This window comes from Chiloscyllium punctatum, chromosome 37, assembly GCF_047496795.1.
Source record: "Chiloscyllium punctatum isolate Juve2018m chromosome 37, sChiPun1.3, whole genome shotgun sequence".
Taxonomy (NCBI): Eukaryota; Metazoa; Chordata; class Chondrichthyes; order Orectolobiformes; family Hemiscylliidae; genus Chiloscyllium; species Chiloscyllium punctatum.
Window position 1 is genome coordinate 37,745,838 of NC_092775.1, and position 26,800 is coordinate 37,772,637.

Below are 26,800 nucleotides of genomic sequence, written 5' to 3' on the forward strand. Positions count from 1 at the left end.
TCTGGCAGCCTCTGTGGGGATAAATCAGAGTTAACGTTTTGGGTCAGGTGACCCTTCCTCAGAATCCCTGTCAGGCAAGGAGCTTGGTTGTGATGTACGTTGGTGAATGGACTGATGTTGTTAACGTTTAAACATGATTACCAACAAACTGAAGGAAGTACTATTGAAAAAGGAAAAAGATGAACATATTCTCTGAACTGCAAGAAAAGAATGAAAGTAGACTACTCCAAAAAGGTAATTTTAAACTACTCCATGATGATCCCTCTCGTGTATGGCAAGATTGAGTATTCTGTTATGTTGTTCTTTGCTAAACCCTCTGTGGGGAATATTAAAATAAATTAATTCAATAATGCATGCCTGCAGTCAAACAAGTATTCATGTTACTCAGTGCAAAACACAGCAATTCCCCAGCTGTGGGGAAAATTACTTCTCATTGCAGGCAGAGAAAGAAACCGTCAGTTACTAAAGTGGCCTAAATTGCTGTAGTTTCAATTGTTTTACTCAACGGTTCTGCAGAATCCAGAGGGCATTAAATTCAATTATTTACTTTGTTGTAGCTTTAATTGCTATTAGGTGCGTGATGGATAGCCACCAAAGACTAATAATTATGATGAAAAATGGAAAATGACTACACACATGGACAGTGAGCTATGTAGCACTGATGCCTTGCAAACCTGACTGTTGTTGAATTACAGTGATGAACTTTTACAGCATTCTGCTCAAATCAAAGGTTGAATCTCCCATTGCAAGCATGAATTGCTGTTCAGACATACAAAACTATCTTGTATTGTTCGTGGAAAACCAGTTGTTGGTATAATAATTTGAACTAGATGGTACCGTATTTAAATAATCATGTTTAACAATGATACACATTACAAATGCAAGAAAGAAGAAAATGAAACCATGCTGAATTGTCTTAATTTGAACTGATGTGAATTTCCTTTGTCTCTGTGTTAAACCAGTTTAATACCCTTTTATATTTTAATAATGTGGAGTATTTTTGTGTATTTCTGTGGCTGAGATTCTGAATGAAATTTCATATTTATGACTGTACAAACTACTTGCTGAGTAGATGGAGTTCTACCTTTATTTCACTACCCTGCAGCAAAATTGTTATAGAGTAATAATTAGTGCTAATCATTAACAGACTGGGGATCAAAGAAGGAAATTTGTCGACATAATTCTCTTAAAACTGAAACTAATCTTTGTAAAAGTCCTTAATTGCTATGGCAGAGTCTATTTAGTTGCTGAAATAAGCCACTATTATGTATCATAGACATATCATAAAGGTTTTATCAATGGAAACTCTTAGCAAAGTTGCCATCTTTGGCTGGCACTAGGTGCTAATAGTAACCTTAACTTGAATCAAGCCATTCCTCAAACACTGAAGTCTGCTTAAGATTATTTTGCATTTGGCAGAAAAATGTAACTGCTTCAAAGGTTAATTGATGTCTTGCACAGTTAACCTTAAGCAAGAAAATTTACATTTGAGTGAATGGAAATTTCTTGAGGTGAACATTTTTTATAAGCCTGTGATTTAATCTCCATTTCAGATCCATTTTGACCTTTGCACCCTGTCACTTAGTAGTGTAAAATAGTTAAGGTAGTGGAATCGGTGTGAGTATTGCTCTGTTTGTATGGGGAATAAAAAGCTTTTTGGAATAATTTGAATTTGAATTTTACAAATTTCTGATGAAGCATTCCACTATAACCAGACATCCAACTCAGAAGCTAAACAAAACAAAAATTCCTTTTCCATTGAACTCATTGAATATCTTGGACTGGGCTATTCTTTTCAGGGCAATTCGAGCCAGAACGTTGCTGTGTTTTGTTTTCATAATTTAGTTATCATAAATGGTTGAATAAGAACATTAGGGATAGCAATGGCCCATTCTCAAGCCTGGTCTGCTATTCAACAAGATCGTAGCCAAACTACACTTGCCCTATCCTTTTAATCTCTGCTTCTTTTAATACCCAAACATCTCTTGGTTTTGAACTCAAATTTAATCAATGATTGGCTATCCGTTACCCTCTGGGATAGAGAATTCCAATGATTCATAACCCTCTAAATAAAGTAATTTCTTTCATCTCAGTTCTAAATGCCTGATCCTTTTTCCTGAGACCATTATCCTTAGTTTTAGACCTTCTAGCCAGGGGAAACAGCCTGTTAAACCTTCTAAAGGTTTTATATGTATCAAAGAGATTACACTTATTATACTAAACCTTAGAAAAGATTGGCTCCTTCTACTCAATCTGTCCCTCTGAGATAACCTTCTCATTCCAAGAATCAATCTCATAAACATTAGTGGCATTGTCTATGGACAGGTATATCTTTTCATTGATTCAGAGATCAAAATTGTGCATGATACTCTAGTCAAGGTCTCTCAAAAACCTTATAGATTTGTGATAAGGTTTCCAAACTGCTATACATCAACTCCTTCCAAGAAATGTTTATATCTGAATTGCTTTCTGAATTGCTTGTATTAACTTCCTACTTGATGATCCCTGACTCCCTCAGAATATCAAAATTTACTAGTCTGTCTTTTAAAACATTGATCTGCTTTTTCATTCTTTTTAGTAAAATGTACAATTACACTATTTACATTTTATTCTATCTTCTACCTTATTGCTCAATCATTAAACTGATCTAGAGTTCATGATGGCTTCCTTGCATTCTCTTCACAGCTTCCCAATGCACAAATAGGATGGGGAGGAAGTGGGTTTGGATGGGATGCTCTACAGACAGTCTGTGTGGACTTGATGGGTCAAATGGCTTGTTTCCACACTAAAAAAATTGTATGATTCTATGATTTTGCTATCTCCACTATTTTAGTCGAGAAGTGTGCAGAGCAAATTTGTTTCAGTTAATTGAGTTTCAACAACCGGGCTATCCATTTGGAGACCTGAGGTGCCTCTGTGATTCTGATTCCTGTAAACCTCAGAAGTGGTCCAGTTGCCCTTAGAGTGTCATGTGTCCCTAATGTGTTCAGAGAGGCACCTTTTGGATTATTGAAAATAGGTGGGAATGAGCCAAGGAAGTGCATAAACCCAATGGAACTACTGAACTGCCAAAGAATTGTCAAACTGTCAAGGGATTTTCCATAAACATTTCTATTAACTGGATTAATACAGATTAATGGATCAGTGCTGCATTTCTGATTTCACAAGGATCCATTATGATAGTGGGGTGCCTTCCATTTCAGCCTGATTAACTGCTTCAAGTTGTTTTAGCCTCTTTGATTTAGGACTGTAATTCCAATACTTGGATATGAATTAAACATTTATTTTTCTGAGGCTTTAATGAAACAAAAGAATTCAAATGCATTAAATGTGATTTGTTTTTGTCAATGAGAGTTTCTTTTTACAGACTTAGAACATTATTTTTCTTTTCTGCCTTGGTTGGTCCTAATGTCTCGTGGGGGGCACGGTGGCACAGTGGTTAGCACTGCTGCCTCACAGCGCCAGAGACCTGGGTTCAATTCCCGCCTCAGGCGACTGACTGTGTGGAGTTTGCACATTCTCTCCGTGTCTGCGTGGGTTTCCTCCGGGTCCTCCGGTTTCCTCCCACAGTCCAAAAATGTGCAGGTCAGGTGAATTGGCCATGCTAAATTGCCCATAGTGTTAGGTAAGGGGTAAATGTAGGGGTATGGGTGGGTTGCGCTTCGGCGGGTCGGTGTGGAATTGTTGGGCCGAAGAGCCTGTTTCCACACTGTAAGTAATCTAATCTAGTCTGCTCATAGTGCATACTAGGTGAGTTGGCATGGGCAATGAAGGAGCAATGGTTGTGGTGAGTCCAGTCATACAATCCTGGGCTGGCATAAATTGGAACTGAGCTATCCTAGGGATTCCACAGCGCTGTTTGATAGACAGTGCCAGGTTTTTAACTCAAAAATAATGAAAAAACACAGAGTATTTGTCCAAGTCTAGATAGTTTGTGACTTGGGGAAAAATGTAGAGGTGTTAGTATTTGAAAGCATCTGCTACCCATGTTCTTCTAGCTGTGACTTTGAGAAGAGCTATAGCAGGAATCACTGTAAGATATTACAGTGCGCCTGGTAATTATGCACTTTGTAACAAACCTTCTCTCCTTAGTTCAGAGATTAAGAAGTTTTGCAAACATCAGACAGAATATTTTGACATTTATGCCAGATGCAGAAGGCATCCAGCACCATTCTTATAGACCCCAAGGCCCCAATATTTATTCAAAGTCATGAAAGAATCAGAAAATGAAAGTTGGATAATAAATCTGTCTGTGACTCCCACATCCCATGAATGAACAAAGAAATATATTAAAAAATCTAGAACATCTTTCTTTCCTAACTCCCTGATACCAACACCACACTGATTGTTTAAATTCCTCCATCCTGTAAGGACTTTCCATTCATTATGTGAGTTGTTGCTTATTTTAAAAGTAAGCTATTTCTCATTACTTCTGTCTTTCTCCCAAGCACAGTAACCAGATAATCATGTTACAACAAATTGGAATTGAGTTATGTATACTGCCGAATATAATTATCGTGGAATAATTTAAATTGAGGGCATGAAATTCTCTTTAACTAATTTGTTAATTTTAGTAATACAACCTAACCAAATAGTCCAAATGTTTGATTACACTGACTTCAATATGTCAAGTTAAGCTATATTTGGGGTATTGTCTTCATGTCATTATATCTATGCATGGGGATGATTAAGAAATAATGTTATTTTGCAGGTCGCATTAGTCAACAAGAACCAAGTTCCTCTTCTTTGCATTTTGTCATTCTTCAATATTAGTCTATAGTGCCAGTGAACACTGACCAATTTGCTGCAAGACCTTTGTGTGGTGCATAAGAAATAAATCACTCAAAGTACTGAAATAGTTTGAAGAATTTTACCTGCAGGAATACATGTGATTTTTTCGGACACTTCGTCTGAAGAACCCTTTGCAGCCATCACAACTGGATGCACCATAATGCTTTCCTGTAGCCCGATCGCCACAAATTGCACATAGAGCGCTCATCCCAATGTTGTTAGAAGAATTCATGTTGGTGGCTTCACTTGGAGATGTATCTAAGAACAAGAGCAGTACATACAGTATTTCTGAATAAAGCTCAAATGCAGTTTAAAAAAAAAGAAGAAAAAAAGGAAAGTTTATAATTTTATAAGTTATAAACTGGATATTCTACAATTTGGAAGGGAATGTGGCCTGTCCTTTGAATATGTTGATTGTCACCATCAAGATCAATATATTCTGGTCTGAAGTAGAGTAATAGGAGAAGAACAGTTCTTGAAAAATCATTTATTTTTGATGTTGTAACCAAGTTTGGGATTTGAACCTGAGCGTTTTGAATGGAAACCTAATGCTTGCAAATCATTTTTTTCTTAGAGTAACTTCAAATTATATAACGACTTGCAAAGAAAAAGCTTCCCCTCTATAATATTATGTGAATAAAATTACACAAAATATAGGTTGTATTTTAATGGAGTGGAGTACTATCAGTTTTCGTGTTAAACAATTTTCTTTCTAAGAACTTCTCTTCACAACTCATGCAGAGAGAATGAGGAAAGGGTTCTTTCATAGACAAAAAGAAGAAAATACAGAACTTAGTTGAAAAGGTTAATGGAATGAAAGAATGCTTCAGAAAGAATTATAGCAACAGTGGTAAAACATAATAGGAACATTTTATTCAGTAAGCAGACAGAGAAGAATAAAATTTACAAAGGATGCAAATAGAACATAATTGAGGACAAGGTGGAGGCAGTTAAATATTTAGAATGGTCATTTATGCAACCATTGAATAGTTCTAGCACAGAAGGAGGCTATCTGGCTGTATTGTCTGTGTATACATTTGTTGCTAAGTTTGGATGTACACTAGTTGTCACATTTGTGTGTACGTTTGTTGTCATGTCAGTGTATACACTTGCTGCATGTAAAACATTTCCCTGATGACACCGTTGGATTTTTTGCCATTCAATTTAAATCAGGTTCCACTGTTTCTTGACATTTTCTGCTCATGGGAGTTTCTCTCAATCTACTTTCTCTAGACCCCTCATGATTTTAATACTTCTCTCAAATCTCCTGTCTTGAAGGAGAACAACCACAGATTCTCTAAAGCATCCAGATAACTGAAGTCAATCATCTCTGAAACCATTTTTGTATATTTTTTCTATCTTCTCCAAAGCCTTCATAACATCTGTAGTGTGGAATTTAATGATTGCATCAAGATTCTTTGGAGAATTAGCAAGAGGCCATATGTCTACTTTTGTTTTTGGGAAAGGCTTACTGTATTAAGAGCACATCAGTTAGTTCAGTGGCCAGCATTGAACCTTTTCAAGATTAAGGAACTTGGAGGAAGCCATAGCTTGAAAGCTCTCCATTCACATCAGTGCCACTGAAAGTGGTGGCAGCTGCCATTCATCCACATACCAGAGGCCCAGAGTCAGTAAAGGATCACAACTAAAGATGTGAGGTCAAGAAAGGGGTTGTGAGCTGGGAATCATGGAATGGAAGTGTTGGATGGAAGGATAGGGGCATAGTACTTTGTACCCCCACCACCTTCACTTCCTTGACGCTGGCTTCCTCAATCAGGCAATGTGCACTTTTGGACAATGGATAGCATTTCTCCCCAGAAGCTCACAAGCAAACCCAAAACAGAAGGCAGATAGCAAATCCCCCACCCACTATTAGTTGATCGTTGGAAGCAGCTGGATAGCCTATTTGCTGAATGCACTGCATCCTTGCTGCAGCATTACAATGATAGTTGTTGGTTGAGCTCTAAAATACAGCTTTGGAGTGCAGAAGCATCCAGTCAGTAGACCAGGAGGGTTCTTGGAGGATGAAGCATGTTGAATGCCACTTCTGAGGGCATGGGTACATGTGGCTCATGCCCACAGAATGTGTCTTAAGATGCTGATGCTTGGTTTCCAACTTTGAGATCAGTTAGAGCAAGCAGCAAGCTGAATCCATTAGACATCCTCTCTGGTTTAATCGTTGAGTTTTTCTAACACTGAGATTGTTTTATTGGCAAGATGGGAGGCTGAGTATTAATGAGGCAAATTGGGCTATTAACCAGGTGTTTAACAAGCAACAGTCACTGTCACTTAACAACTTGCCACAGCCTAATGGGAATGCCACCAGGCTGTTTGTGAACGTTATAAGCTATGATGCAAAGAATGCTCTTGATGTCAAGATGGGCCATACTGCATTTGTAGGCCGATTTTTCACCACATCTCACCATAGTCTCATCACTGAAGCCGCTATAAAATTCCACCCCTGTATTCAGTGCTTGACCAGTCACAAGTATTCACCATGAACTCAAATTAGTTAAGTAAAATTCATATAGTTGATATCAATGAGATAAAGCCAAAGATAGGTTACCTTGGCTCAAAAGTGAGAAAAACAATTATAATCAGTATTATGACATTAATAGTAATCTGGAATGAAATGATAGGCCATGCCTGCCATTATGAAGGAGTCAATCGATATTAGAGAGGTATCACTTGGTTGGAGTTAGGCCAAATGTGCATATTCAAGAAGGGTTACAATCATGGGCACTGCATGCTAATTATCCTTGCCTCCATTCTGTGTAAAATAATGGATTAAATTATCGGGTGGAAGCTTAAAAATCATCTGCACAATAACCTATCGATAGTGTCATCATAGATTCACATATCATCATATCTAACCAAACTTTGAGGAATTAACAACCTATGTTGGTAGTAGAGGCTTCCAAAGGCATTATAAAAAGTCCCCTTTGTAAAGTTATTAGTTAAATTCAAAGGCATAAGATTAGTGTAAATCTTTGTGATGAATGAGAAACTGATTTTGCATGGCTCAGTTGAGCATGTTCAACACAGAATGTCTATCGTGTGCACTAATGATCTGAGAATATTGCAACATTCAAGGAAAAGGAAGTTCCAGCAGTTGCTATGTTCAGTTCTGTCTTATAGTTAAGGGTAGAGCTTGCTTTGAGGTTTTTAAAAAGTTGCTCAGAACAATTCAAGGGTTACTGAACTGTCAATTTTATTTAGTTAGATGAAGGCATTTGAAGGAGAAGTCTTTCAGGTTACTATCAGTCAGGTACTTTGGGGCAGGGATTAAAGGCTACATCTGAAATGGGTGTTACTTGAGCAAAGTCAAGATTAGAGTGGTGCTGGAAAAGTACAGCCGGTCAGGCAGCATCCAAAGAGCAGGAAATAGAAGTTTCGGGCAGGAGCCCTTCTTCAGGAAGGCATCAGGAAGGATTCCTGATGAAGGCCTCCTGCCTGAAACGTCAATTTTCCTGCTCCTCGGATGCTGCATGACCTGTTGTGCTTTTACAGCACCACTCTAATCTTGACTCTGATCTCCAGCATCTGCAGTCTTTGCTTTCACCTAGTTTCTTGAGCAAACTCTGAACAAAAGGATGCAGAAGAATTCCAAGGAGACAGTCGGTGTAGCTAAGTGCTGAGGCTAGGACTCAGAAGACAAAAAAACACTGAGATCTGTGGGGCCTCAGAATTTAATGCAACAGAGAATGGTGTGAATGAAGCCCAAGAGCAAAACTTTCTTGGTGCAGATGGGCATGATTTTGGAAAAAATGCAGAGGCAGAGCCAACTTGATGAAGAAGTTAGTTGTCTGAGAACAAACTGGAATTGTGCCCATGAAGTAGCTGCAGGAGTGCAGTTTCCAGAATCCAAGGGAGTGCAGTCTCATTAGGGAGAGTAAACCATAAGCACCTGAGCAGTCATCAAACCAGTCTACAATGGAACAGATTTGGAGGGAGCTCCAAAGCTATATCTTTGAAAGAGAAGAGTTGGAATCTCTTGTAAATTTTACATGAGATTTGATAACCCATGGAGTTACTAATGTCTGGGGGGAGGGAGGGAGCTTGTTGAGAAATCTATGGATTCTGTCTTGATCACATTTGCTATTTAATGTGCTTCGTGACTTTGTTGACCAGTTTATCTGTTATCTCATGTTCATTCTGGATGCTAGCATTTAAATTACATAGCTTTGTGAATTTTTAAAAAGTTCTCATGGGATGTGGGCATCGCTGTTTAGCCCAGCATTAATTGTCCATCCCTAGTAGCCCTTGAGAAGGTGGTAGAACATAGAACATAACAGTGCAGCACAGGCCCTTCTGCCCTTGATATTGCACTGACCTGTGGAACCATTCCGAAACCTATCTATCCTACACTATTCCATTCTCATTCATATGCTTATCCAATGACCTTTTAAATGCCCATAAAGTTAGCAAGTCTACCACTGTTGTAGGCAGTGCGTTCCATGCCCCTACTACTCTCTGAGTAAAGAAATGACCTCTGACATCTGTCCTATATCTTTCACCCCTCAATTTATAGCTACGTCCCCTTGTGCTAGCCATCACCATCCAAGGAAAAAGGTTCTCACTGTCCACCCTATCAAACCCTCTGATTATCTAATATGTCTCAATTAAGTCTCTTCTCAAAATTCTCTCTGATGAAAACAGCCTCAGACCCTCAGCCTTTCCTCATAATACCAGGCAACATCCTAGTAAATCTCCTCTGAACCCTTTTCAAAGCTTCCACATCCTTACTATAATGCGATAAACATATGAATGAGAATGGAATAGTGTAGGATAGATAGGTTTCAGATTGGTTCCACAGGTCAGTGCAATATCAAGTGCAGAAGGGCCTGTGCTGCACTGTTATGTTCTATGTTCTACCACCTTCTCAAGGGCTACTAGGGGTGGACAATTAATGCTGGGCTAAACAGCGATGCCCACATCCCATGAGAACTTTTAAAAAATTCACAAAGCTAAATAATTATGCAATATTCCAAGTGCAGCTGCAACAGAGTTTTGTACAGCTGCAGCATGACCTCATGGCTCTGAAACTCAATCCCTCTACCAATACAAGATAACACACCGTATGCCTTCTTAACAACCCTTAGGCTGCCTTCTTGAACTGTTTCCATCCATGTGATGTAGGCAATCCAACATAACTTTAACATTTTGTTTTACTTTTATAACATGGCAAAGTAAAATTTATTTTTGTTTGTTCAAAACCATGGAATCTTGCATTTTTTTTTCTTACAGTTAGTCCTGGGATCTTTATCTATTTAAAAAAAAGTATTAGTTACTACCAGATTGAAACGTAAGTTTGACAGTTTAGGCTGGAATTTTAACAGTTCACATATTCCTGAATTTGTTATAGGGTGAGAAACAATGAATGCTCATTAGAAGAGTTCTGAAACAGTGCAGGCAAATATTAATTGGGTTCCTCAAGTATTTACTGTGTCTAATTGACATTACAGTTGAGGACTATATTCAGAACCTCAATGCCATTTAATTGGATTTGATGATCAGACCAAACTGGGAGGAACTAGAGAAAGCTGTTCAAAATTGGAAACAAAAGTATTCTTGGCAGATAAAATTTAGTGCAGAAATGTGCAGACTATAATTCAAAACCAGTAGAAACAATACCATTGAACGCTGAACTGAATACAGAAGGTAGAGACTACATTAGCAGAAGTTGTGAACAAAACACACAATATTCTGGTCAGCTATCATTGGAAAAGTACTTTCAGTTTTAGGTCACCATGACATTCACATGATAGAAGCCAATGAAGAATAAAGGACGTGAAAACTAATCTCTATTAGCAGGCATTTAACACATTAAGGAAATTTTAAATGACTTGGGTATTTCAGGCTGGAAATGGAATCTCTAAGAGGAATTGGTTTACGGTATAGAAGATAATTAACGTCACAGAAGAAGAAGTCCAGAATATTCAATTCAGTTGTAGAAGTTGGAAAATAAGAAAGTTTTTTTCTAGGAAAAGATAACTTCAAGACTGATAACGATTATTTCCTTTCATGCAGTCAGTGTTCAATGTTAGGAATAGACATCTCGGTAGTGAACTGAACATAGAACCATTGCATGAATTTAAAAACATTACACTAATTCATCAATTCATCAGGATTATCATATGCCCCACTATGAATGAATTAATATGGACTATATGGTTTGCTTCATCCATTATAATCTATTGAACTTCTTTATCATCTTTACCATCTACCTATCCTATTTCTTACATTTGTATGTATCTTGGGATGCTTGAACCACCTGCCATCCATCTGGTTTCACTTGTGTATAAAACAGGCAGAAATTTAAGATAAAGCCTGCAATGAAATCCAGTGCAATTTGCAGCCTGGTAAATAAAACGTGTTATCACTAATGGAGGGTACGCAACATTGTGAAAAGTACTGAAAAGTAGTGAAGTAACCCTGTCCAAATATAAGCTGCAAATAAAAGCTGTTAAGAGAAAAAGAAAATCTCCTTGAACCTAATTCTAATTAGGCTGAGAGGTATAAAACTAACACCTGCCACTAGATTCTTATTGACTTATCTGTCATGTTAACTACATTAACCACATTAAAAGGTTAACATATTCAGTGACTTTCTTTCTGAATCACTGCCTATTCATTGCAACTAATTATGTACTTCAGTGAAAAGCATCTTTCTCTTCTACATTTGCAAAATATAGAGGTTAGTTTGTAATTCGTCTGCAAGTGGGCTTGCCATTTCAACTGTCAAATTTCTTGTTAGACAATTCTCTGTTTCATTGTCTCATACTTTGCTAATTTCAAAGACTTTAAAATATCTTATGTTCCATTCTAAAATTAATCAGACTGAAAGCTGGTCAGACATAGATAACTACAAACATACATTTTACATTACATATTATGAAATTAGTTTGGAACCAAATGTAAATTATCAAGAAAATATGGGAAATTATAATCTAAAACTGTACAACATTTTGCAAGCAATTTAATTACAATTAAATAAATATCCTTTTGAATGTGAGGATTGTATAAAGTAATTTTGTGGAGTGACAATCATAGAATAATTTAAATATTTTCAAGAGGAAAATAGCTTTGATAAAAGAAATTTGTTTTAATTTAAGATAACTGTTCAACCAAATTTTTCAGCTAATTTTGTTAATTTTCCCTTTCTCTAGCTCCTCTTTCTCCCTGATGAAGAATCCATTGTTATCTACCAGGCCAGTAATATATACTAGGAGGTTTGTAGTTATACTTTCAGTTGTTTCTAGTTGCAGTTATATTTTTTAAAATACAAACTTAACACTTGATAACTACCTGAGGAATGTTTCTAATCTAAAAGTGATGGTGATTCTTTTTTGTGCTAGTTAAGATGAAGAATAGCAGTATTTAACATGGAACATTGTTTTACTTTGGGGATTCAGTGCTATACTCAATAACTCAATAGCCAGATGTAATATAAAATTCCACAGAACATATATTCCTCTCACTGGTAAATATTTTGCCTTAAGATAAACAAATCTGGTTAGACCAACAAAAGTTTGTCTTTAGATTGCATTTTAATGCTAAAAGAGGAAGGGAAGAATACACCTCACAGTGACAACTCAGTCAGCCTGTTACAACTGGTTAGAAAAGCACAGACTTGGGCAAAATGAAATAATGGAAAAGTTAGAAGGAGATCATATGAGAAATAACTACGGAGCATCCTAACCTGGATGACTAGGCAAAGTGATGAGAAAGTAAGGAAACTAAAGGAGGCATATGATGCATAACAGAATAATGATAGTAATAAAAATCAGGAAGAGTATCTCAAATGCAAGAAGGAGACCAAGGCTAGAATAAGGAAGGCTAAGAGAAAATATGAGGAAAGGATGACAGGCTGCGCTAAGTCAAATAGTAAATGTTCTTTGAATACATTAATAGTAAAAGATTAGTTAAGGATAGAATGGGACCCTTAAGAAACTAGCACAGTAAGCTGCTCACTGAAGCAAAAGTTATGGCAGAAGTACTAATTTAATTCTTTGCTTCTGTCTTTACCAAACTAAAAGATGGTGACAACGGTCGAGTTGAAAATGTAGGGTTGAGCACCTGAATAGCATAGTGATAGATAAAGTAGAGGTGCTAAACAGGCTGGCAGCATTTCAGGTAGAGCAGCTGCCAAGTCCAAATGCATTGCATTCTAGATTGCTAAGAGAGGTAAAGGAGCAAATTGCAGAGCTGCTGACAAAAAATTTATAGGCCTCCCTGAACACAGGAAATCCCCTTCAGGACTGGATGATTGCAACTGTGACACCATTATTTAAGAAAGGAATAAAGGTTAACCCAGGAAATGACAGACCTTTCAGCTTGATGTCAATAATGGAGGCCATAATGTGGGATAAGGTAAATACATATTGAGTGAAAAATAAGTTAATACTGGATAGTCAAGAATAGATCATGCCTAACAAATTTGATTGAGTTCTTTTAAGGTAGGCATAGATGGGCATTATTCAGATTGGAGACTAGTTGAAAGTATTGTTCCCAGGGATCAGTATTGGGACGCTTGCATTTTCTGATTTATATAACAGATTTGGAAATAGATGTTGACGGAAAATCTCTAAATTTGCAGAGGGTATTAAGCTAGGAAGAATAGTGAATTGTGAAGATGATGATGACCAAGTTCAGAGGGACATTGACAAGTTGGCCAAATCAGCAGGCACCTGGCAGATGAAATTGGATTCAGAGAAATGGGAGGAAATGCATTTTGGTAAAAGAAACATGGAGAGACAATACAAGGTCAAGGGTCCAACTTTAAGAGAAATACAAGAACAAAGGTAACTTTAGGGTTCATGTGCATGATTATCTGAAGGTGACCAGGCAAGTTAAAACACTTGTTAAGAAGATGTGTAGGATCCTTCAGTTTATAATAGAGGCATAAAGCATAAAATCAAGCAAGAGATGCTACACCTCTAAAAATCATTTGGAGTATTGTGTTCAGTTTTGGGCACCTTGGAGAGTTAAGATTTGGAATGTGTTGCCTGGGAGAGTAGTGGAGGTGAATTTCATAGGAATTTTCAAAAGAGAGCTGGATAAATATTTGAAAGTAATGAGTTTAGAGAGTACAGAGATAGGACTAGAGAATGGGTAGCTGTTTCAGGAGTGGTACAGACACAGTGGGTTGACTGGCCTCCTTCGGTACTGTAAAATTCTATGATTCTATGGTCTTGGAAACAGGGTTAACACAAAGCTGGTAATCTCCTAATGGGTCATGTGCCTAACCATAAAACCACTCTTGAATTAAGATGGCAATCTCCTATAGAGGGGCCACAGGATGTCTGCAGTGGAAGATTGGAAAAATGTTGCTCTGATGTATTAGGAATGCTATTCTGAAATAGCGAAGAGGCATATCTTTAAGACACATATTTTAGGAGCATGGAGCTGTAATGTATGGGTTTATTAATTCAATGATGGGTGCCTAGTTTCCAGAACACAATGGCCGCTTGTTCTTGTTATTTGGTCTTGGGGCCCTGGAACTTGCACACGGTATCTATCACAGTTAAATAAGGCTAGTCATTGAAGGGTGAATTCAAACCCTGTGGTTTGAGTTTGTCTTTAGCGATTCTTATACTATGCGTCATAATAGAAGAAACCAAGTGTCGTATCATGATATTGAAGAATCTAGTAAATCGTCATTACAAATAACTATTGTATTGTACAAACATTGCATTCCTCAGGTATATAGCATTAAGCTTCGAGTCATATTTCGAGTGTTCCAAGGGAAGATGCAGAATGAGACCTTCTTACATTCAGGTCACAGCTATGAGATAGTGATGATATTATAAGAATGTCTCTTAAAGGCATACTCGCAATGAGACATAACACAACATCCTGTCCAAACACTTACAAATGTGCAATATGTGCAGAAATGATTGATGACCTGGAGTTGGAATCATTCCAAATACAAAGGAAGGTTATTTTGCTTGTTGGTGCTGAAAATTCGACAATCATCAGTGAACAAGCCCAATTCTGACTTTATGATGGAAGGAAGATAATTGATGAAATAGCTAAAGATGTTTAAGCTAGGTTACCTTGGATACCTTGGACTCCAATAATCACAACTATTTTCTTTTGTGCTCCATGTAACTTCAACAACAGAGATATTTCCTCCTGATTCCTTTTGACTGCAGTTCAAGGGCACCTTGATATCAAAAGCAGTCACTCTGATCCCATCCTGGGAGTTTAACTCTTTTGTCTATATTTGAATCAAGGCTATAAAGTGGTTAGGATCTGAATGGCCCTTATAGAACTCAAATTGAGAAACAATGAGCTGTTTATTAATTTGCAAATGCTACTTGATAGCACTGTCAATGGAGCAGTAATTTGATGGGTTATATTTGTCCTGTTTTCTGCAGCAGGACATACCTGAGGAATTTTCCACATTGCTGGGTAGATGCCAGTATTGTAACTGCATGGAAACAGCCTGATTAAGGACATGACTAGTCCTAGGGCTACGTACCATTGAAGAATGTGGCTATAGCAGTAGTTGATTCATTTGTGCTTATCTTCCAAAGTTCTTGAGATTCTAGAATGATTTCTGTAGATTGGAAGGGAGCAAATATCACCTCACTATTTAAGGAGGGAGCAAGGGAGAAAACAGAGAACTACAGACCTGTTAGCCTTACTTCTGTAGTAAGAAAAATGTTAGAATCTATTGGAAAGGATGGGATAGATGGACACCTGATTGATAATGATCTGATTGGGTATAGTTAACATAGTTTCGCAAATGGGAAATTGTGTTTGATGACTTTATTAGAGCTTTTTGAAGAAGCTACAAACAAAATTGATCAAAGGAGAGCCATTGGACATATTATATTTAGATTTTCAGATGACCTTTATAATCCCCACAGAGAGCTGGTTAGAAACATTATGGGATTCAACTTACTGACATGAATTAGTAATTGTTCTCTGTCTGTTATCTAGGGTCAGAATTGATTGGACATTCTCATGTTGGCAGGTTGTAACTAGTGGACTATCACAAGGATCAATACTTAGACCCCAGTTGTTCACAATATCTACTAGTGATTCGCAGTTGGGGTCAAATATAATATTTTCAAAATTTTGGATGATGCAAAGCTAAGTTGAAGAAGAAGCAAAACAGCTTTAGGATGATTTGGACAGGCTTAATGAATGGCTAATGGAATATAGTGTCGATAAACGTGAGGTTATCTACTTTAGTATGAGTTACAGAAATACAGATCATTACAGGCAGCACGGTAGATAAGGATAATAAAATGTTAGTTTTTATTGCAAGAGGATTTGAGTACAGGAGTGGTGAGGTTTGATTCAATTTTATAGGGATTTAATTAGACTACACCTGTAGCAATGTGTGCAGTTTAGGTCTCCTTTTCTCAGGAAAGACATTATTGCCATACATGGAGTGCAACCGAGGTTCATCAGACTAATTCTTGGGATAGCAGGGTCGTCCTGTGAGGATAGATTGAACAAACTCAGCTTAGATTCTCTAGAGTTTTGAAGTATACGAGATGATATCATTCAAACTTACAAAATACTAATAGGGAAAGACAGAGTGGATGTAAATAAAATGTTTCACCCGATTAGAGTCTAATACCCGGGAATATAATTTAAAAGTAAAGGGGATGTCCCTTATGTCCTAGAATCATAGAGCTATAGGGATATACAGCATGGAAACAGACCCTTTGGTTCAACTCGTCCATGCCAACCAGATATCCTAACCCAATCTAGTCCCATTTACCAGCATTTAGACCATATAACTCTAAACCCTTCCTATTCATAGACCCATCTAGATGCCTTTTAAATGTTGTAATTGTACCACTTCCTCTGGCAGTTCATTCCATACATGCACTATCTTTGTGAAAAACTTGTCCCTTAAGTCCTTTTTAAATCTTTCCGTTCTCAACTTAAACCAGTGCCCTTGGGTTTTGGACTCCTCCAACCCAGGGAAAAGACCTTGTCTATTTACCTTATCCGTGTCTCGCATGATTTTATAACTCTCTCTAAGGTCACCCTTCAGGCTCTGACACTCCAGGGAAAAAAAGCCCTAGCCTATTTAGCCGCTCCCTACAGCTCAAACTCTCCAATCCTGGCAACCTCCTTGTAAATCTTTTCTGAACAACCATGATTGTTCAGCAACACTCCCCATGACCTTACCATTAAGTGTATGAGTCCTGCACTGATTTGCCTTTCCAAGATGCAGCACCTCACATTAACTAAATTAAACTCCATCTGCCATTCCTCAGACCTTTGGCTCATCTGATCAAGATCCCATTGTACTCTGAGGTAACCTTCTTTGCTGTCCACTTCACCTCCAATTTTGGTGTCATCTGCAAACTGACTAACCATACCTCCTATATTTACATCCAAATCATTTATATAAATAACGAAAATCAGTGGTCCCAGAACCAATCCTTGTGGTACACCACTGGTCACAGGCATCCAGTCTGAAAAAGGAACCCTCCACTACCATCCGCTTTCTATCTTTGAGCCAGTTCTGCGTCCAAATAACTCCCCCTATTCTGTGTGATCTAACATTGCTAACCAGTCTACCGTGAGGAACCTTGTCGAATGCCTCACTGAAGTCCATATTGATCATGTCAATTCCTCTGCCCTCATCAATCTTCTTTGTTACATCTTCAAAAAACTCTCCTCGACAAAGAGGATTTATTTTTACTTGGAGGGTTGTGAACCTTTGGAATGATCTATCTCAGAGAGCTGTGGAAGCTTAAGGTAGAGAGTGATAGATTTTTGATTACCAATTGTGTACAGGATTGTGGGAATGGTTGGGTAAAAGGCATTGAAGTTTTCAATCAGCCAAGATTGTATTGATAACGTGGCAGGCTCAACAAACTGAATTACACGCTCCTTCCTGTCCTATGTTCCTATGTCTTCAGGACTATTATAAAATATTATCGGGGCCATCGCCTTTATTGTATTTAGTATCTTCAGCCATTTCCTGTTATCACATCAAGTGAATCAAATTGTTTAAAGATTAGCATCAGTGATGCTGGGGATCTTTGGAGCGCTCCATGGATGCCCAGTTTTGACATTATATTGGTTTGAATTCTGTCCAGTTTAGTGGTGTGGTAGCACCCCATAACATGATCTTTAGTGTAAAGTCAGGACTTTGTCTCCACAATGACTGTACAGTGGCTCCTCCTACAAATCATTGTCACGAACAGATGAATTGGTGATTGGTAAAGATGAAAATTTTCAAGTAAGCTTTTCATTCTGGTTGGTGCCCCCACTACCTGCAGCAGATGCAGTGTAACAATTATGTCCTTTTTCACTCAACCAGCTTGGTTTGCAGTGGTGCCACACAGGCACTCTTCACTACGGACATTGAGATCCCCAACATCCTTGTCAAACTCAGAACTTCGTCCGAGTGGTGATCAGCATGGAAAAGTACTGATTCATCAGCTGAGGGAAATTGACATAATTACTTGCAGGTGGTTTCCTTGCATATGTCAATCATGATGCCGTGAGGCTTCATTTTGATTTGATTTATTATTGTCATATGTACCAGATGCAGTGAAAAGTATTGTTTTGCATGCTAAGCAGACAGATCATACCTTACATAAGTAAATCAGGGTAATAGAACAGAATGTAGAATATAATGTTACAGCTACAGAGAAGGATCAGCTCTAGTATATGAGAGATCCATCCGTAAATCTGATTACAGCAGGGAAGAAGCTGTTTTTAAATTTGCTGGAACATGCTTTCAAACTTTTGTATCTTCTGTCTGATGGAAGAGAATATAACCAGGGTGAGATGGGTCTTATTTAGGCTGCTTTCCCAGTCTTAATGACAATTATTACATGGTCATCATAAGGCAAGAACTCTTAATGTCATTATCTGCCATAGTTGGATTAAATCCATGTCCCCAAAAAGTTAGTCTGGGACTCTGGATTGCTAGTCCAATGATATTACAACTATGCCATAACCTCCACAGAGTGACAACTATGAAATGGAAATAATCTAAAGATGGGTCTTGAAGATTTTGAGTGTTGGGGCTGTGACGATTTCCTTTGGCAGCTTGCTTCATTGTGGGATTGTACTTGAGCAGAAATACTGTTGTTATATTATCTTAGAAACAAATAGTCTTAATAGTATACGTGGATGGCTACCTCTTATTTTCTCATAGTTGGAGGGGCACCAGGTACTTCTGCCTGTCAATTCCGACCAGTTCATTTCATATTTTGTAGAACGTGGTCATTTTTCACCCTGCTTTGCTTTTTGACTCCCATTCCAAATTTTTGACCGAGGATGTGACACTGGAGTCTTTCTCATTTTGATTCATGCTAAATTGTGCAGCACCATTTCAAACTACAAAATCTGACTTCTGGTATGATTTTTGTCACATACCTATCTAAATGTTGTCTTTCATGTTTTTACTTTTGATCAGAAGAGTTCATTATTCTGCTTTTCACATTCAGACAGGGCAAGTGTTTTATCTCTTTACTAAGATCAACATCTCTGGGACACCCACATCAATCAACCACACTGCCCTGTGGCCCAACATTTCAACTCCCCCTCCCACTCTGCCAAGGACATGGAGGTCCTGGGCCTCCTTCACCGCCACTCCCTACCACCCAACGCCTGGAGGAAGAACACCTCATCTTCCGCCTCGGAACACTTCAACCCCAGGGCATCAATGTGGACCTCAACAGTTTCCTCATTTCCCCTTCCCCCACCTCACCCCAGCTCCAAACTTCCAGCTCAGCACTGTCCCCATGACTTGTCCTACCTGCCTATCTTCTTTTCCACCTATCCACTCCACCCTCCTCTCTGACCTATCACCTTCATCCCACCCCACCCACCCATTGTACTCTTTTCTACCTTCCCCCACCCTCCCCTCTGACCTATTGCCTTCATCCCCACCCCCAGTCACCTATTGTACTCTATGCTACTTTCTCCCCACCCCCCACCCTCCTCTCATTTATCTCTCCACTCTTCAGGATCTCTGCCTGTATTCCTGATGAAGGGCTTTTGCCCGAAACGTCGATTTTATTGCTCCTCGGATGCTGTCTGAACTGCTGTGCTTTTCCAGCACCACTAATCCAGAATCTGGTTTCCAGCATCTGTAGTCATTGTTTTTACCTATGATCATTACCTTTCGTTACATAATAACTTTGTCATTTCATCTCTCCTGCCTTCTGCCCTATCGCAGATCTTTCCTTTTTCTCTTCCTCACCTCTCACCTCTTTCAATGGCGTAAACCCATCATATTTCTGCCTTGTTTTAGCTCCGAGGAAGAGACCAATTGAACTCAAATTTAAGATTTTCTTTTTCTACAGATTCTGCCAAATCCTGCTGAATGTTTCCAGCATAAAGCATATGCTTAGTTTTTTTGTTAGTTTGTTTGGAAAGAGTTAAGGCATTCTGTTTGCAATACACTCTGAACCTACAGACTCAAATAGTGTGCAGGGCAATGACACATGGCCTAAATACTATACAAATAAATGGACACAAGTATAAATACTGAATATTACGCAAAACCTGTGTATTACTCATTAAGAAAATTGTAGCAACAATGTAGGCTCACTCTGAGTTTCTAAAATTTCATGTCAAATGAAGCTTCCAATTTTAACAGAAAATCCTTATTTGCAGAAACAGGTCCTCCTTTACAATGGGTTACAGTGTAAAGTGCAGCATCAACATACAGTTATAATTATAATTCAGAAATGCCTAAAATGAGTTTAAAATATTGCCAAATCTTGTTTTATTGTTTTACAGATGTTTTTAATAAATATCTCTAAAAACATATAAATATCTTTAAAAACATGTTTTAAGAAGTTTAAAGTTCTCCATTTTTAAATGTCTTTTTATATTTATTTTGGGGCGGCATGGTGGCTCAGTGGTTAGCCCTGCTGCCTCAGAGTGCCAGACACCCAGGTTCAATTCCCGCCTCAGGCAACTCTCTGTGTTGAGTTTGCACATTCTCCCCATGTCTGTGTGGGTTTCCTCCGGGTGCTCTGGTTTCCTCCCACAATCCAAAAATGTGCCGGTTAGGTGGATTGGCCATGCTAAATTGCCGGTAGTGGTAGGTGAAGGGGTAAATGTAGGGGAATGGGTCTGGGTGGGTTGCGCTTCGGCGCGTCGGTGAGGACTTGTTGGGCCGAAGGGCCTGTTTCCACACTAAGTAATCTAATCTAATCTAATATAATTTCTACATTGCCATAAAGCCGTATTAGCAAAATATTCTGAGAAGTACAGATCACACTGGCTGCAATCAATAAGCTTGGATAAAAATAAAAATTCCCAGTTCCCTGTTGTACTCCCACTAATTTATCTCAAATTGCCCCTTTCACTGTTTTGTTCCCTTTGTGATACAGTCCATTTATCTCAACCCCAGATGAGCGTCCTGCTTTCACAGGCCTCCATGGTCTATGTCCTAATAAGCTCCCTCACCATTATGACCTAATTCCTAGGATGACTGTGGCACAATACCTGGACTACAAGGTCACAGATTACTGGACTTGGGGAAGACCAAGCGCTAGACTGATCATGGTCAGCCCAGCCTGGAATTGGATGAGTTCCTTGACTGGGTGTGAAGGTACCTCCTGACTGACTGTGGTCCCACTTCAACTCAGAAAGCAGATATGAATATTTGCTTGACGCACATGCACTGTGTTTGCTGTGTAAGCTGCTAGTACATGCTGTAGGTTTGATGTTGGCCTAGCCCTAGCAAAATGTCCACCTCCTTGCCTGTACAGTGAGGATGACAGGACCATGAAAGTGGTTGCTGCTGCCAAGTAATTGCTGACTTTGTGTCAGGAATTTGTGCTACCAAGTTTCTCAGCAAAGGAGAAGGGAATTGGAAGTGGTCTAGAAGTAAGGCTAGTTGTGCTAACAATGGTATACAAGTGGACATAAATAAGGTAGTTTCTGCTCAATTGTATGAATTGCAAGTTCCTATTTAAAGCATAAGGGGAACTACTCAAATCTTTTCTCAACATAGAGGTTCTGCTTTGCTTTCACTTCCTGACAATAATTTCTTGACCTTTTCATTATTGTCCACACTACAAGGAAAATTCAATCCTATTCTATTTTAACTCCATTATTTTAAATTACAAAAAAACTACTAAAATGGCAGAAAAAATATCTTGCAAATCTATTTACCAGAATTGTTAATAATAACTTTAAGTTTTAGATCTTTATTTTTCCAAGTTAGATGTTCTGAGTTGTAAGTGCAGTCCAGTTTGACTGACTGGACCTGAAGTGAGTTTACTAAGTTCACTGAATTCAACCTGACTAATTCAAAGAATGAACCTTATGAAAACTCAGAGCCATGAACCTTTGCCTTCCTGCTTCATGGCAATGTATTTGAATAGCTTAGGGCTCACCTATCATGTCCTACAGCGGTGTCCTAGAAGTGAGATAATTGACCTCCAACAATGACAACCAGGTATGACTAAACAGCTAAGAGTTTTCCCCTTGATTCCTATTGACACTGCTTTTGTGAGTAGTGAAGGGCAGTCCCTCCACTTCTCGAGTTTAGCTTTTTTGTCCATGTGTGAACTGAGACTGTAATGATCTCAAGACGTGAGGGGATATATTCACTTAATCAAATCAAATCATTTTCTGATAAGTAGTAAATCACTGAAAAAAGTTGATCACCCTCCAGTGTTTTGCTGCCAATGAAATTCTATGATGTTTTCCTGACCATGTGTCAGGAGCCCCAAAGTATAGTGGGCATTTTAAAATTATAATTCCAAAATGGGCTTTTAAAAGATGACTCATATAGTCAAAAACGGTTGTTCTATGCAAGTTAAGTGGCTGTCTGGACAGGGAGAGAGAGAGAGAGAGAGAGAGAGAGACATCCTCTGAATGTCACCTATGGAAATGAAACCTGTGGATGCAAAGGGAACTTCGAAACATTTGTCAAGGGGGCAAGAGGTGTACAATCAAATGGACTGTGATCTCTTGTGACTGTAAAGATAATGAGAAGCTGATGACTTCCTGCCTAGCAGCAAACCATTCCTTATGGTTCATGTACTAAACTATGGACACATTTATGATTTTTCCCTTCCAAGAATCTGCTGCTTGTGAACATTTCAAGACCAATCTGTTTGCGTTTGTGTTTGTTTTTACTTTTTTGGACTCACCTTGTATCTATTTTGAATGTATATGTGTTGCATTCTGAGATCTTCTCATGTTTAGTAATTAATAAACTGGCTCTTTGTTAATTAAAGAAACCTGGTTAAAGTGACTCCTTTTAAAATATTTGTTCACTTGGATGTCAAAGAAAATCAGCCACAAGGGAAAGAATCCTTTTAAAATTATCCCTGCTGTAACCAAGATTTTAGGGTGAATAAAGAAAGGGAGCCAGTTCATCCCTCTTACTGGGGAGCTTAACAATTTGTAATCCCATCTTGAACTGTAACAACTTGGCTTCTGGGTGTAACAGCTGTGATATTCCAACTGTGACAACCATCTTGCAGACTGTAAGCCATACATGAGATAATTACCAGGTGATTTGATTTGCTTTGGTTGGTTGAGTGAAGAACATTGGCTGGGATGACACGTGAACTCCCCCTCTGATCTTCAGTGCCACAGACACTTTGATTCCAAGCTGAGAGGGCAGACAGTGCCAGGGTTAAACACAACACCTGAGAGCAGCCACTCTGAGGCTTCAGACTAGGGCAATACCAGGCTAGATTATCTGCTCAAGTCTTGGGAGTGGAGTTGAATCCACGTCCCTCTGACTTTAATGAGAAAAAGATTCCACTGATCAATGGCGGACATGTGCCAATAACTATAGTTGGTCTGCTTGGCTTAAAGTTAAAAATGCTGACTTAAGCATTCCTCCCATGTTCCTACTTGATTCAGGCCCGTCTCTGGTGAAGAAATTGTGGTATTTTATCCAATTAACAGCCAGCTATAATTCTTGGGGTCAGTAATATACCAAAGTGTGTCCCTGAGACTCTGTCAAGATGTTCTGCCTCAAGAGTGCTAGTACTTGGCTACAAAAGTCCCCTTGCCCGCTAGCAAAAAGCAATTTCCTCCCTTACCATCTCCAGGGAGAGGAACATTGTACCCAGAGAGTTCAATTTCAGAGGCATGTTAAGGGGTATAATGCCGCAGTTTACATATTATTGGCAAATACCTTTCCACATATAATTGTGCATAATCTTTATTGACAGGACTAGGTTCTGGGTAGTGGGAGGAAAGACAAGGAGGTGATAATATAGCAAAGAATATCTCCAGTCACATTTTTACCATGTTCTCATCAGACTTGATGAAAAATTATCTAGCGAACAGTGCAGAATAACTTGAAAATTAGCAAAAATAATTCTCATAAATATATTAATAATCAAATCTAACATACTTGGAATCCAAATAATTATAATCCAATTGTGTGCAACATTTTGAAAGCTACTTTTAATCTATTTCAAAATACAATATTTAAGGCTAACTGAAATAAATCACAATTGATATCGTGAGAGATTCTTGACAAACCTTTTGTGTTTTAAATGCTTAGAGAAAATCTTCATAATATCTACAGCCTGATCATTTTTATCATGCATTAAATCCTGCATTAAACCATTGAGAAACATATTATCTGACAAGAATCCAACCTTAATTTTTTTTTGTGGTTTTTAATACTGACAATAGGCCTAGATAACATACAAGTGAAAGACATTCTTGCATCAAAGTAAATCTACGTTGTGTAGGTTAATTTATTAGCATGGATAATATGCATAACTGCATCCTGTTAACCATTGCCTTTAATGGGTTTTAGATGCAGAAATTAAAAATCAGATTTAACTGCCTTCCAAGTGGCATTAAACTTAAAATTGTAGAGAAAGGGTCAGAAGCCAGAGTATTGTCACATTGACAAAACTGCTCACCTGCATATCACACAAATGTGTAATAAAGGGAGATTCAACAAGAGCAATTTCTCCACTCAAAATACTTGTACTACACTTTCCTTCCTTTTCAAAACGAAGCAACTTAGGAAGAGGGCAGTTTCAACATTTTGGCTCATTAGCAAAATTAGTGTTCCAGTATGCCTGAAATATTGTTAGGGCATGGAATACTGCATTATTCTTTGCTTCAGTAATGTGTATTATCCCTTGTTTATCACCAACATCACCAACAGACCATTTCCATTTCTGAAACAAGTAACCTTTATGGTTTCTCTGACAGGCAATTTTATCAAATTATGGGGATCTTTGTGCAAAATTTCAGAATTATTAGGAAGAGAATAAAATTATTCAAAATGGGCAATGTCAGAGTTTTTCTCTACACATGCCTATTACTCTTATATTACCTTGAATATTGTATAAATGAAAAACAACATGTAACTAATCTTTTTTCAGTACTTGCAATATTTACTCTTTAACAACAGACATTTTAAATTGAAAGTTACAGTATAGTATAACATTTATGTTTCCCATGATCAGAAAGCTCTCAAGCTGCTGAGTCATTAGTTCAGCTCGGAATGCAAAGGTACAGGTCTGAACAGAAATTGAAATGAAAAATAAAACTGTGGTTCTCAAAAGCAACAGGGCACATTTTGAAAGGTCATTTTGGAACAAGTATCAAGAGAAAAAGCATGGTCGTTTGTGAACACAATTCATTTATTCTCAAATTCCACAGAAATGTTAAAAAATGGCTTTAAGGTGGTGTTGTGTTGGGGTCATTTTGTTATCTATTCAAATACATTACAAACTCCACAATGCTGCATTTGATGCCATTGGAGGGAGCTGGCAAATTGGCGTAATGATGAGAAGAAAATGGGCAGGCAATCCTGCAATATCTAACCATTTTATGCCTTCTACCTGCTCCCCAGCTCATCTCCAATGTGCTGGTGAAATCCAACTGTTTGTTGGATTGGGTGGGTACAGTAAACGTGTATCCCAGCCACTCAGCTAATACTTAAGGTGGGGCATGATAAAAATCTTTTCAACTGCCTTACTTGTAGGTGGGCGGAATATGCAATGTGACAGTTATGGTCAGATTCACTTACATCGATCAGCATGTTCCCCTATTTTTTGCAACCTATTGCCTTTCTTTTCAAATCTTTATGATTCTACTTCGAAGTTCAAGAGTCATAACTAAATCCTTTAGGTGAATACATGGACAAGAAATATTGAAACACAATAACACCATTATTGAAATTTGTAGCAAAATGTTACTCTGATATTTGTAACAGTTGAATGGTCCACATTATTGCATATAAAGTTATATGCTTAAATTTTCTCTTTTTTGCCACAAAAACACCACGACCATTTTCATGGAGTAAACATTGAGGTGGAATCTGAACATTCTTCAGCTAGTAAAACTTCCATTCATAGTGAAATGGGAACACATTACTCCATTATAGAAATGCAAATTATAACACCAAGCAAGTTAAGGGATATACAAATCCCATCATGAGCAGTGCACACTTTTTTAAAATACATATGTCCAATGTGTTATTTAAAGTTTAAAAAGTTTGTAATTTTTACTGTAATCAAGACTGGATGATTGCAACAGAAACTTGCCTACATCTAAAAAAACTTGCTGCTTTATTTTTGAGATTTTCAAGCTAGCCATCGAAAAGTATTTGTATGAGATTCCTCCCGCCTTACAGAGACAGAAACAATCAGTTTTACTTTAATCATCATTGGCATGCATCAAACAATCTAAATATCTCTGAATCTGGAAGTGGCAGGGGTTTGGGTAATATGTGTTAAACAGGGATCCTTTAATGGTCAACAAATTACCGATTAACATATTTAATAGAACCCACTGCCTGTTTTAGGTAGCTGCCTGGTATGCACTAAAATGGGCCTGACATATTCAGCAATGGACCCAACATCAGATAGGATACATTTGATTCACTGCTAAATTTATTATGTTATACAATTGTTTCATGCACAAAACATGAGTGCAATATACGTCAACTTCTATTTGGAAAGGTCTTATTGTCAAGCTATGGAGACAAAGGGGAAGATGAGAAGGAGGGCAGCCTTTTGATATGTTAACTGTCATTATTGGCAAAAAACTACTGTAG

General features: G+C 38.0%; 1 protein-coding gene across 3 annotated transcripts in view; it reads right to left on the reverse strand.

The window, feature by feature from the left end:
• The window catches only part of hnf4a (hepatocyte nuclear factor 4, alpha), a 178,685-nt gene that overhangs the window by 39,341 nt on the left and 112,544 nt on the right, over nt 1–26,800 (reverse strand). For all 3 annotated transcript variants that reach the window (XM_072556602.1, XM_072556601.1, XM_072556603.1), the window contains exon 2: nt 4,875–5,049. In XM_072556602.1, coding sequence (XP_072412703.1) covers nt 4,875–5,049 — 175 coding nt within the window. The remainder of the gene's footprint in view (nt 1–4,874; nt 5,050–26,800) is intronic.